Source organism: Entelurus aequoreus, linkage group LG04, assembly GCF_033978785.1.
Source record: "Entelurus aequoreus isolate RoL-2023_Sb linkage group LG04, RoL_Eaeq_v1.1, whole genome shotgun sequence".
Lineage (NCBI taxonomy): Eukaryota > Metazoa > Chordata > Actinopteri > Syngnathiformes > Syngnathidae > Entelurus > Entelurus aequoreus.
The window spans coordinates 4781891-4794460 of record NC_084734.1 but is presented as its reverse complement, the minus strand read 5'-3'; the positions used below and the strand labels follow the sequence as shown (position 1 = coordinate 4794460).

The 12570-nt window shown below is 38.7% G+C and overlaps 1 protein-coding gene across 1 annotated transcript in view; it reads right to left on the bottom strand.

The window, feature by feature from the left end:
• dock2 (dedicator of cytokinesis 2) overlaps window positions 1–12570 on the bottom strand; it is an 83668-nt gene that overhangs the window by 14406 nt on the left and 56692 nt on the right. Inside the window, exons 16-19 of the mRNA XM_062043928.1 lie at window positions 10062–10148; window positions 9804–9980; window positions 9645–9728; window positions 2538–2675 (exon numbers count right to left, since the gene is read on the bottom strand). Coding sequence (XP_061899912.1) covers window positions 2538–2675; window positions 9645–9728; window positions 9804–9980; window positions 10062–10148 — 486 coding nt within the window. The remainder of the gene's footprint in view (window positions 1–2537; window positions 2676–9644; window positions 9729–9803; window positions 9981–10061; window positions 10149–12570) is intronic.

Here is a 12570-nt window from a genome sequence, read left to right as displayed (position 1 = left end):
GCAACATAACATGAGAGTAGTAGTCCACTCTATTATAAATACCATTTAAAAAAAGGATTAAAAACATGAAATACTATTTAAAAATATTACATAAATTGATGACAAGAAAATGAAAGGAAATACTAAGTAATAAATATATTTGAAAAATAAAACCTCTGCCTTGTTTTTAATAAATACTTAGGCCTACTACAGTGTGCAGTGTGTGTAGGGGAAGGAAGTGTGCAGTGTGTGTAGGAGAAGGAAGTGTGCAGTGTGTGTAGGAGAAGGAAGTGTGCAGTGTGTGTAGGAGAAGGAAGTGTGCAGTGTGTGTAGGAGAAGGAAGTGTGCAGTGTGTGTAGGAGAAGGAAGTGTGCAGTGTGTGTAGGGGAAGGAAGTGTGCAGTGTGTGTAGGAGAAGGACGTGTGCAGAGTGTGTAGGAGAAGGAAGTGTGCAGAGTGTGTAGGAGAAGGAAGTGTGCAGAGTGTGTAGGAGAAGGAAGTGTGCAGAGTGTGTAGGAGAAGGAAGTGTGCAGTGTGTGTAGGAGAAGGAAGTGTGCAGAGTGTGTAGGAGAAGGAAGTGTGCAGAGTGTGTAGGAGAAGGAAGTGTGCAGTGTGTGTAGGGGAAGGAAGTGTGCAGTGTGTGTAGGAGAAGGAAGTGTGCAGTGTGTGTAGGGGAAGGAAGTGTGCAGTGTGTGTAGGGGAAGGAAGTGTGCAGTGTGTGTAGGAGAAGGAAGTGTGCAGTGTGTGTAGGAGAAGGAAGTGTGCAGAGTGTGTAGGAGAAGGAAGTGTGCAGTGTGTGTAGGGGAAGGAAGTGTGCAGTGTGTGTAGGGGAAGGAAGTGTGCAGTGTGTGTAGGAGAAGGAAGTGTGCAGTGTGTGTAGGGGAAGGAAGTGTGCAGTGTGTGTAGGAGAAGGAAGTGTGCAGTGTGTGTAGGGGAAGGAAGTGTGCAGTGTGTGTAGGGGAAGGAAGTGTGCAGTGTGTGTAGGGAAAGGAAGTGTGCAGTCTGTGTAGGGGAAGGAAGTGTGCAGTGTGTGTAGGGGAAGGAAGTGTGCAGTGTGTGTAGGAGAAGGAAGTGTGCAGTGTGTGTAGGAGAAGGAAGTGTGCAGTGTGTGTAGGAGAAGGAAGTGTGCAGTGTGTGTAGGGGAAGGAAGTGTGCAGTGTGTGTAGGAGAAGGACGTGTGCAGAGTGTGTAGGAGAAGGAAGTGTGCAGAGTGTGTAGGAGAAGGAAGTGTGCAGAGTGTGTAGGAGAAGGAAGTGTGCAGAGTGTGTAGGAGAAGGAAGTGTGCAGTGTGTGTAGGAGAAGGAAGTGTGCAGAGTGTGTAGGAGAAGGAAGTGTGCAGAGTGTGTAGGAGAAGGAAGTGTGCAGTGTGTGTAGGGGAAGGAAGTGTGCAGTGTGTGTAGGAGAAGGAAGTGTGCAGTGTGTGTAGGAGAAGGAAGTGTGCAGTGTGTGTAGGAGAAGGAAGTGTGCAGAGTGTGTAGGAGAAGGAAGTGTGCAGTGTGTGTAGGAGAAGGAAGTGTGCAGTGTGTGTAGGAGAAGGAAGTGTGCAGTGTGTGTAGGAGAAGGAAGTGTGCAGTGTGTGTAGGAGAAGGAAGTGTGCAGTGTGTGTAGGAGAAGGAAGTGTGCAGTGTGTGTAGGAGAAGGAAGTGTGCAGTGTGTGTAGGAGAAGGAAGTGTGCAGTGTGTGTAGGGGAAGGAAGTGTGCAGTGTGTGTAGGGGAAGGAAGTGTGCAGAGTGTGTAGGAGAAGGAAGTGTGCAGAGTGTGTAGGAGAAGGAAGTGTGCAGTGTGTGTAGGAGAAGGAAGTGTGCAGTGCATGTAGGACTACAAAAATACTTGACATCTTTGTGCTGAGCTCGGCTGTGAACAAGAACTACTGCTGCTGTGTTACAGTGAAAGGTGTCGTCATTTTAATTAATAATATTTGATCATGACAAGCCAGAGAAGGACAACATTTATACAGCAAGCAGCACATTTGTGTGAGAGTGCCTAAACAATATATAGATGCAGGTGAACATTTGTTAATAAATCTTATCCAAACCAGACCAATTGTTGGCACACAATCCTTATTAAACACTCTCAGACATCCTGGCCTTTTTATCCAAAATTCTTGTCTTACTCTGTCTGCATAATAATAATTATTATTATTACGCAGACATAATAATAACTATTATTATTATGCAGTGTTTAATCGCTTATAACAATTGTTGTTAAACTTTACATTGGTTTTCATGCCCATAATAAATGATCATCCACAGCCTTTTCATCAATAAACAAACATGCTTTATGCTGCTTTGGATTGTCCACCATGACAGTTGCACTTCATCTGGACGTGTTAGTTATTGTTTTACTATCAGGCTAATTGTTTAAATAAATTATAGTTTTTATTCAGATTCTTGTATTGCAAAATTGTTGACATTTAAAACTATATACAGTATAATCTCTTTATTTAAATTAAAAAAATACAAGTATAATTAATAACCGCAATGTTTGTCTGAGTAGAGATAGGACTGAGGTCCAGAGTCCACGCTCAGACCTGGAGCCCACCCTGCTCCGACTTCTTACCAGCTCTCTCACTCCATATTCCTTCTCCACTTTCTTCCTCAGCTCTTTGAAACATTCCTCCATGCGCTCGTGGAAAGGACGCAGGTCATCGGTCACTCTCTTCCCATGGAGAGCGATACCTCCGCCAAGCAACGGCATCTGTAAGAAACACACATCCTTGTGTATGGGACACACACATGTGACACACTGGGCCTCATCTACTAAGATCCCAATAACGAGTGCTAATGCTAGGTTCACACCAACGGCACTTTAAAGCGGCATGCAAAGCGGCGTTAAAGCGTAACAAAGCCTGATTAAAGCGTGAGAGTCCTAATGGATGGTGGGAAAGCTTGTAGTGAAGCGGGACATGCGGCAAGTTCGCCAAATTTTTTTAAACGGTTTTAAAAAATTCTGCGCTCTGTCAAGAATGGAATAAAGCGCCGAGAGCGTATCAAAGCGTGACAAAGCTCAGCAAAACTTGACTAAAAGCGTAGGAAAGCTTAACAGATCTTGGTTCAAAGCGCAATAGGAAGTGACTGTGATATTGACTAGTGACATTGAAACTTGATGTAAAACCAACACAGGATTACAAATCCATTCTCTTTTGCATCATTGCCTTTTTTATACGATGATCATTGTTTCTGTACTTCTGATGTTTGATGTTGCACTTTGACATTACTGTCTATCATTTTTCTGTATGAAAATGTTAATAATAAAGAGAATATGTTACGTTTAATAAAAGAAATGCCTTTTATTATTTTCAACTAGCATAAGAAATGAAAGATAGATATTTATTAAGATGACAAAAATAAAAGAAATGAAGATATAAAACATAATATAACGGAAAAAAAAGAGAAATTGAAAAAATAAATGAATATAAAAAATGTGTGGATAATTGCCTTTTATTATTTTCAACTAGCATAAGAAATGAAAGATAGATATTTATTATGACAAAAATAAAAGAAATGAAGATATAAAACATAATATAACGGGAAAAAAAGAGAAATTGAAAAAATAAATGAATATAAAAAATGTGTGGCTAATTGCCTTTTATTATTTTCAACTAGCATAAGAAATGAAAGATAGATATTTATTAAGATGACAAAAATAAAAGAAATGAAGATATAAAACATAATATAAGGGGAAAAAAAAGAGAAATTGAAAAAAATAAATGAATATAAAAAATGTATGGATAATTGCCTTTTATTATTTTCAACTAGCATAAGAAATGAAAGATAGATATTTATTAAGATGACAAAAATAAAAGAAATGAAGATATAAAACATAATATAACGGGAAAAAAAAGAGAAATTAAAAAAATAAATGAATATAAAAAATGTGTGGATAATTGCCTTTTATTATTTTCAACTAGCATAAGAAATGAAAGATAGATATTTATTAAGATGACAAAAATAAAAGAAATGAAGATATAAAACATAATATAACGGGAAAAAAAAGAGAAATTGAAGAAATAAATGAATATAAAAAATAGGTGGAAAACAGTATACTGAGTTGTTCACATTTTTTTCTTATTTTTGTTGTAACAATGCACAACAGAGCTTGATAATCGTGTCAGAGCCTGATTTAAAGCGTCAGGATCGCATCAAAGCGTAATAAAGTTCAATAAAGCGTAATAAAACGTATCAAAGCGTGATTTAAAGCGTATCAAAGCGGGATCAAAGCATGAGGAACGGTAACAAAGCGGCAACTAATTCGTATCAGAGCGTATCAAAGCATAACATTACTTCAGAGATCGGGATGTTCGTGGAAAAATTGACAAAAATGACGGCGCTTTGCTCGCCGCTTTAAAGCGCGGCAAGCGTCGTTAGTGTGAACCAGGCAAAAACAACATGTCTAAACTGTAACATTGTGTGTACTGTATTAGTGGGCTAGTTGTGGGTGATCGACTAAGACTGTGTTTACAATGATAACGAGCGCCAAAGTGGTGCTTTAAATGAAGCTGTCACCAGGGAGATACTCATTTACCGCACATTTACGTTATCATGCTCGAGCGGTGGCGTTTGACTATGTTTTGAAACAAGCAGCAGGCAGATGTAATATGCACCATTTTAGAAACTGAACACACTTTTTAGTGCGCCAGAGGTGCACTCTAGGAGACGCTGGCATGACCGGCGAGTGAGCGCTGGAATTATATTGCAAGAGGTTTTGTCATATCGGAGATGTGTTACGAATATATCTGTCACGGCGCGGGCTCGAACTCGCTTTTCACTGGCAGCTGGGTCTTCCAGCTCCTCCGCTGGCAGCGCGCCGAGACAAGACACTCCTTGTCTGATGTCCTTGTTGTCCTCCCACAGTGTTTTACCGAGTTTTTCCTGTTGGAGCTCCTGTCGTTCCCCTCTGGATTCTTACTGCCTCCCTCGATCCTCGACCCCCCTTGCATGGACACGGACTCTGACGCCTCTCTCTCGCCCTGGATCATCTGCCTGCCCCACGGACAGTCTTCCTGCTTTGGCCCTCCTCTCGCTCTCCTCAACACCAGCTAACACACACTTCAGCTAATCCTACACATACACTCTCTTGGGTTTAGTCACACACCATTCTATATTTTATTTATTAGTATTGTTTCATTATTATATATATTATATTGTGTGTGTATATATATATATATATATATATATATATATATATATATATATATATATATATATATATATATATATATATATATAATAAATCATAGAGCAACATTGCCCTCTTGTAGAACCGTGTCGTCACAACTCCCTCCTACAACCATAACAATATCTTCTATATCAGGGATTCTCAAACTGTGGTACACAGGCTCCATCTAGTGGTACGTCAAAAAAATCACTAGATTAAAGTACAGTTCAGTACTTTCCTATATCCAAATGCAGTGTTACTGTTCAAATTGTGAGTAATATTACAATGGCCAACACATTGAATATAATTGTTAAATAAAACCTCTGCTTTGTTTCTAATGAAGTATGTATTTTAATGTTGATCATGGTGGTGGTACTTGGAGAACCGAGTGTTTTCTGAGGTGGTAGGTTTGGAAACCAGGGTTCTAGATGGTAAAACGAACGCCATTAAAAACAAATGGCAACAGACACTGTCTGATGTCTCCAAATCAGCTCTTAAAGTAGCAGTATGGTGGAAAAACAGGTTGACTTGATATGCTTAATTGTGCTTGGTTGTATCCATTAAACCAAATCCCACAAAGTATGTGGAAATAATGTCAGTCGACCATTTTGAATATTCCGCTCTGAATATCTTCGGCAATTTCTGTAAATTCGGGGTGGATTCGTCACAAGAGTAAGAGTGGTTAGAGTGTCCGCCCTGAGATCGTCATACCAAAGACTATAAAAATTGGAGCCATTACCTCCCTGCTTGGCACTCAGCATCAAGGGTTGGAATTTGGGGTTAAATCACCAAAAATAATTCCCGGGCGCGGCCACTGCTGCTGCTCGCTGCTCCCCTCACCTCCCAGGGGCTGATCAAGGGTGATGGGTCAAATGCAGAGAATAATTTCGCCACACCTAGTGTGTGTGTGACTATCATTGCTACTTTAACTTTATATCTGTCGGTAAACTCGCCATGAAAGCACTAAAACATACCGGTGTAGTGAGTTTACATAATTCAACCAAGGAACTTTAGTTATTAGAGAGTTCCGGTCGGACGTTTATTCACGGGACACATTTCGAGTGTTGTTGTTTAGTTTAGTTTAGTTTATTAAGGATCCCCATTAGTCTACACCGCAGTGGAGACTATTCTTCCTGGGGTCCAGGCAAAAAACATCACACAATCACAAAACAAAAGATTAAAATGCAGTACAACATGATCAAATAATAAAATGTTGTAATACAAAAATAGCAACAACAAAGAACCAAAAAAATAATAATAACTTCGAGTTTACATAATATTGTTCATACCAAAGATAAAAAGAGCAATATAAAAATAGATATATATATATTTTTGCAAAAAAATAAACATAAAACAAAGAACCAATGGCCTAAAATATATACATTAGTGTACCAAAGACAAACAGTAAGTGACGAAAAAAGTTCCATCCACCATTTTCTACTGCTTGTCCCATAATCAATAAAATAGTCAATAAAAACAGTCATGACATTAGGTACAATCTAGAATAATCTCTTTCCGCAATACTTCTCCTCTTAGTCTATTCTTAAAACCCACTCTGCTGGTGATTGATACCAGATATTGTGGAAGTCGATTCCAGTAAGTGATTGCCCTATACATTACAGTCTTTTTCAAAACATCACTTTTGGGTTTAAGACGGGTGAAAGCACCTCTTAGGGCTAACCTGGTACCATAGTTGTGACTTTTGTAGTTGTTGCACTAGTGCAGGGGTCACCAACCTTTTTGAAAGCAAGAGCTACTTCTTGGGTAGTGATTAATGCGAAGGGCTACCAGTTTGATACACACTTAAATAAATTGCCAGAAATAGCCAATTTGCTCAATTTACCTTTAACTCTATGTTATTATTAATAATTAATGATATTTACACTTAATTGAAAGGTTTAAAAGAGGAGAAAACACGAAAAAAATGACAATTAAATTTTGAAACAGTTTATCTTCAATTTCGACTCTTTAAAATTCAAAATTCAACCGAAAAAAAGGAGAGAAAAACTAGCTAATTCGAATCTTTTTGAAAAAATTAAAAAGAAGAATTTATGGAACATAATTAGTAATTTTTCCTGATTAAGATTAATTTTAGAATTTTGATGACATGTTTTAAATAGGTTAAAATCCAATCTACACTTTGTTAGAATATATAACAAATTGGACCAAGCTATATTTCTAACAAAGACAAATCATTATTTATTCTAGATTTTATGGAGCAAAAATTTTAAAAGAAATTCAAAAGACTTTGAAATAAGATTCAAATTTGATTGTACAGATTTTCTAGATTTGCCAGAATAATTTTTTTGAATTTTAATCATTATAAGTTTGAAGAAATATTTCACAAATATTCTTTGTTGAAAAAACAGAAGCTAAAATGAAGAATTAAATTAAAATGTATTTATTATTCTTTACAATAAAAAAAATAAATTTACCTGAACATTGATTTAAATTGTCAGGAAAGAAGAGGAAGGAATTTAAAAGGTAAAAAGGTATATGTGTTTAAAAATCCTAAAATCATTTTTAAGGTTGTATTTTTTCTCTAAAATTGTCTTTCTGAAAGTTATAAGAAGCAAAGTAAAAAAATTAATGAATTTATTTAAACAAGTGAAGACCAAGTCTTTAAAATATTTTCTTGGATTTTCAAATTCTATTTGAGTTTTGTCTCTCTTAGAATTAAAAATGTCGGGCAAAGCGAGACCAGCTTGTTAGTAAATAAATACAATTAAAAAAATAGAGGCAGCTCACTGGTAAGTGCTGCTATTTGAGCTATTTTTAGAACAGGCCAGCGGGCTACTCATCTGGTCCTTACGGGCTACCTGGTGGTCACCGCGTTGGTGACCCCTGCACTAGTGAGCCACGGATGAGGAGATGCTGCTCCGTTATTGATTGAAGTAAAGTGTGAATGTCATTAAAACAGTTAGCTCCATCTTTTGACACTTCTTCCACTCCCGTCCTTGCACGCTACACCGCTACAACAAAGATGACGGGGAGAAGACGCTGTCCAAGTGGAGGCACGTAAATAAGACCGCCCACAAAACGGGGCATCCTGAAGCGACTGTCAGAAAGCGACTTGAAGATGATGTGTAAAACATCATCTATGCAACATTTTGAGCAAATAACCAGCATTACATGTTATGTAGACCACAAGGAAGTCTTTTACATTTAGAAAAAAATTTAAATAATATGTGACCCGTGCTGGCAAAATGAGTCGGAATACGCACAGGCTAATTATGAGCTCCAGGCAAATAAGTGGAAAAAAATGTATCTTGGTTGAAATGGAGATTTTCACAAAAATGAGTCCATAAAGCCACAATCTAGCGATCCCAATCATGGAAATAGCAAGAAAACATCTTAAATCACCTTTATTTGAAGGTTTTGTACGAGGTATGTCTTCAGAAATGAGTCCTTTGTGTTAAAATTCCTTGAGAAAGTCAAGTGTTTTCAACGCTCACTGGCGGCAATAAGGGGGAATCCCCCTCGCCATATTTGCTATCATTGTGACGCCAAGTTCACCTACTTTCTAAAAATGAGCATGGAATTCCCGATGACGCCATTCTGAACCAATACAATTCGAGTTTTTAAACCTGTCCCGACGTAAACAAATCCGGCTTGTTGCTAAGCGGTCGCTGTGAGGCGTACCCTCATTGGTTGAATCACCCCGCGCGGTGCATTGTGGGATCATGGCAGCGCCCTGATGAAAAACAACAGTCATTCCAGCGGAATGTTTGGTGAAAAAAGGTGATTTTCGAACATTTAATCATTATTTTTGTGGATAATTTAGACTGTTTTACATTCCGAAATGGATTTGGAAGGTGGAGAGGGTACACAGGCGGTTGCAAGTGCGCTAAATTCACTGCAGTCTTCTTAGTGCTGCTGGTCAGGAATATTCCGGACAGCTGACCAGCTGACAAACTGACCAGTGAACAACAAAACTGTGACATAACAGTGTTGACATTTTTGTACATAACCGTTTTCAATAGAGTTGAATATATATTTTTCCTTTAGACATGGGATTTGACTTTAATTGTACCAATTTTGGTGTTGCTACAAGGACTTTTAAGGTATGGTTGCTATGGAGTTTTGTTTTGGAACATTCTTATTCTGGAACAGTAAACTTTAAGCTGGTTTTTCTCTAAACGGACCCTCAAACTTGGTCGACTTCAATCGGATGTAACTCTGTCATTTTCTGTCCGATTCCAACAAACCATGTATCATTTTGAAGGTCTTTAGATGGAGAATGTGGAAATAACAATAACTCCGTTTTTAAAATGTCCTCTTTGTGACTCATTTTGCCAGCACAGGTCACATATGACCCCTTTAATGCGCCTTATGTGTGCCTTTTGTATGAAAATAGACCTGACTACACCCGCTCATCGGCAGTGCGCCTTATGATCCGGTGCGCCCTATGGTCCGGAAAATAGGGTAGATCAGGCCCGTTGTGTGTAATGTGCAGAATAGTTTGTGCATGAACATGAAGAAAGACGACAGTGAGACAAACATGGTCACCTGCCACGCGATGAGGTCTTTTAAACGCAGCAGCTTGTCTTTGTCCTCCGTGTGCTGCTCAGCATACTCTTCTGTGAAGAAAGCCTGAGAGCAAGAAACCTACTGATTGTACGTTTGTTTCGGCCTCGATGAGTTCCGCAAGGGTCCACGATGTCGTACCTTCTCGTATTTGGCGAAGCCGCCCATGACGGCCGGGTCCACGATGCCGTTGAGCAGCATAGAGAGAGGGTTGATGGGCAGACTCCAGTCGGCCTGATACTGGTTGATCATAGCGAGGATCTTCTCGTTGGTGGACTCCATGGTTTCTATGGCGTTCTCCAACGGGGACAAGGTGGTCTGGAGATGTGTCCATGCAGGACCAGAAGACATTATTTACTGGAAATATGACAGGATGGATTAAAGGCCCACTAGACTTACATGTTGCATGTCAATGGCCTCGAACCAGCGCAGGATGCCCGGCAACTTATAGACGGTGGTGAAGGTTGTGCGCTCGATCCACATAGACTTGAAGACAACATTAATTATGTCAGAGTTATACATTCTATATTACATGTGTATATATTTGCTTACAGTACATCTGCAGTTTAAATCTACCACACTGACACCAATAAAAGACCACCACCTTTTTTTTAAATGCCTGTTTTTAAATCCAAATCTAAGACTAAATTCATGTTTTTTAATATCATTGTGGAGGTTTTGCTCCTCCGGGTTCCCTGGACCACCAATGACAGACATGACAGCCGTGTTCACCTTTGCGAACAATGATTTATTTTGCAATAAGTTGTGCTTTTCAGCCATGTTCAAGTTTCTCTCGCTCGTTCTCCACCATCAACAACCTCCTCTCCTTCCCGACTGCTGCCTTTAACAGAGCGACAGGTGATCAGACAAACACTCACAGCTGTGTCATCTACGCACCTGTCACTAATCTCCAAGCCCATCCTGACACACCCCGCTTCGCTGCAGGTCCGCAGGCCACGCCCCCCCACAATCATCTTCTATATTGATTGATTGATATATTTTTATTTCAAATATGCATAAAAAAAAAGAGCGAGCCTGATCCAATACAGTGCTATAGCCTTAACAGCCATTATAACAAAATGAAAACAATGGAGAATAAAAAACAAAAACAAATGAGCATTGGACTTTCTTTTTCTTTTTTTCCTTTTTTTTTTTACATATTTGAAAAGGAGTGAGAAGAAGTTTACACTTATTTAATCCCACCCCTTTTCTTTAAATCATAAATTACTCTGAACTAGAACTACCTATAAATATATATATATCACTGGCGGGTTAGATTGCAATAATAAGTTCATCATATTTCTTAGCTTCTTGGGAGTTGTTTGACGCTTCAATGATCACCATCATGGTTTTTCTCTGTGCAACACCCTGCATTTCTCCAGGTCACTTGTGTGTGAGTGACAGGAAGAAAAGCTCTGGCTAACTTGGGGATGAGTTTGTTCTGAGCCACCTGTTTGTAAATCTCTCAAATCCTAATATACGATGGCTGGAGATGTGTTGAGAAAATTGAGAGTACCAATACTTTAGAGCAGAGGTGTCAAAGTCGGTTTCACTGAGGGCCATGTCGCTGTTATGTTTGGCAGGGCCGGCCCGTGGCATAGGCCGTATAGGCAAATGCTAAGGGCGCCGTCCATCAGGGGGCGCCACGCCAGTGCCACAAATGTTGGAGAAAAAAAAAAAAAAAGTTGGTACTATTATTTCTAAATACAAAAAATAATCCCACGTTAATTAAAATGCAAAGTAAAGCCTATTTAATAGAAATATTATTTGTTACAACATTACGTCCCCCCTCCCCCGCACGGTGCGCCCCCTCCCTTCCCATATCATGACTCTTTTTGGACGTCACCGCATCAAAAAATCAACACAAGATGTCAAAACGGCCAAAACTGTCAGGTGCCCAGGGAAGAAAAAATAGAAAAGAAGAGGAGGAGAAACGAGAAAAAGACAGAGGTAGCAGGTAGGTAACGTTAGCCTACATGAAATTATTTGTCTGTTACAGAATGTGATAGTAACCTGGCTTTTTTTAAGCTAATGTTACATGATTCGGCAATTGCTCATCAATAAATAGCTAGTTCTGTTTTAACGTCGGGTTAATATTGTGGAGGGGGCTAAATTGTTATGGAAAATAATAATGTAACGTTAGGTAATTACAGTACTCCCACCTTACATTCCACAGGGACATTTGTATTAGATCTTTTAAGCAGGTGTTTTCTGTTTACATTATTATTGCCTTCTGGTTAGCTAATGTTTGCCCTGCAGGTAATAGTCACTTTTCCACCCCTTTATATATTAGGTATAGTTGTAAGCCTAGTTGTTAAAGTGCACATCATTAATGTTAATTAAGCAATATCACATGAGAGGGAATGCCGTTTTTTAATTTGAGCACTGCTGTGATTCGGTTAAAGATAATCATAACATAACATTCTCATATAATATGTTAAATAGCTTTCTTTAAGTAAAAAAAAAGGTAAAAGACAAAGCTATTCGGTTTCTTGTGAGTATATACACTTCACTGCCGATGTGGGGGGGCGCCACCTAAAATCTTGCCTAGGGCGCCAGATTGGTTAGGGCCAGGCCTGATGTTTGGCCCCAGAGGGCCGCTTCTAACTGTGAACACTATTATTACACAATTTTTTAAATACATTTTATTAGTAGATTTTTGTAAAAAAATAAAATGTAAAAAAAATATGGTAAGTTGCAATAATTTCACCTCAAAATGTAGTGTATATTACAGTAAATACTGTATATTTATGTAAAACTGTTTATTTTATTGACCACTGAAAAACACTACTGCTGTTTTTATGGTTAAAAAAAGGCAGCTCAGTTGCCGGAATTCTACTGTAAAATGTGCATTTGTTGTTTTACTGTAAATAAAAAAAACTGCAATTTTACAGTAACATTTTGGCAC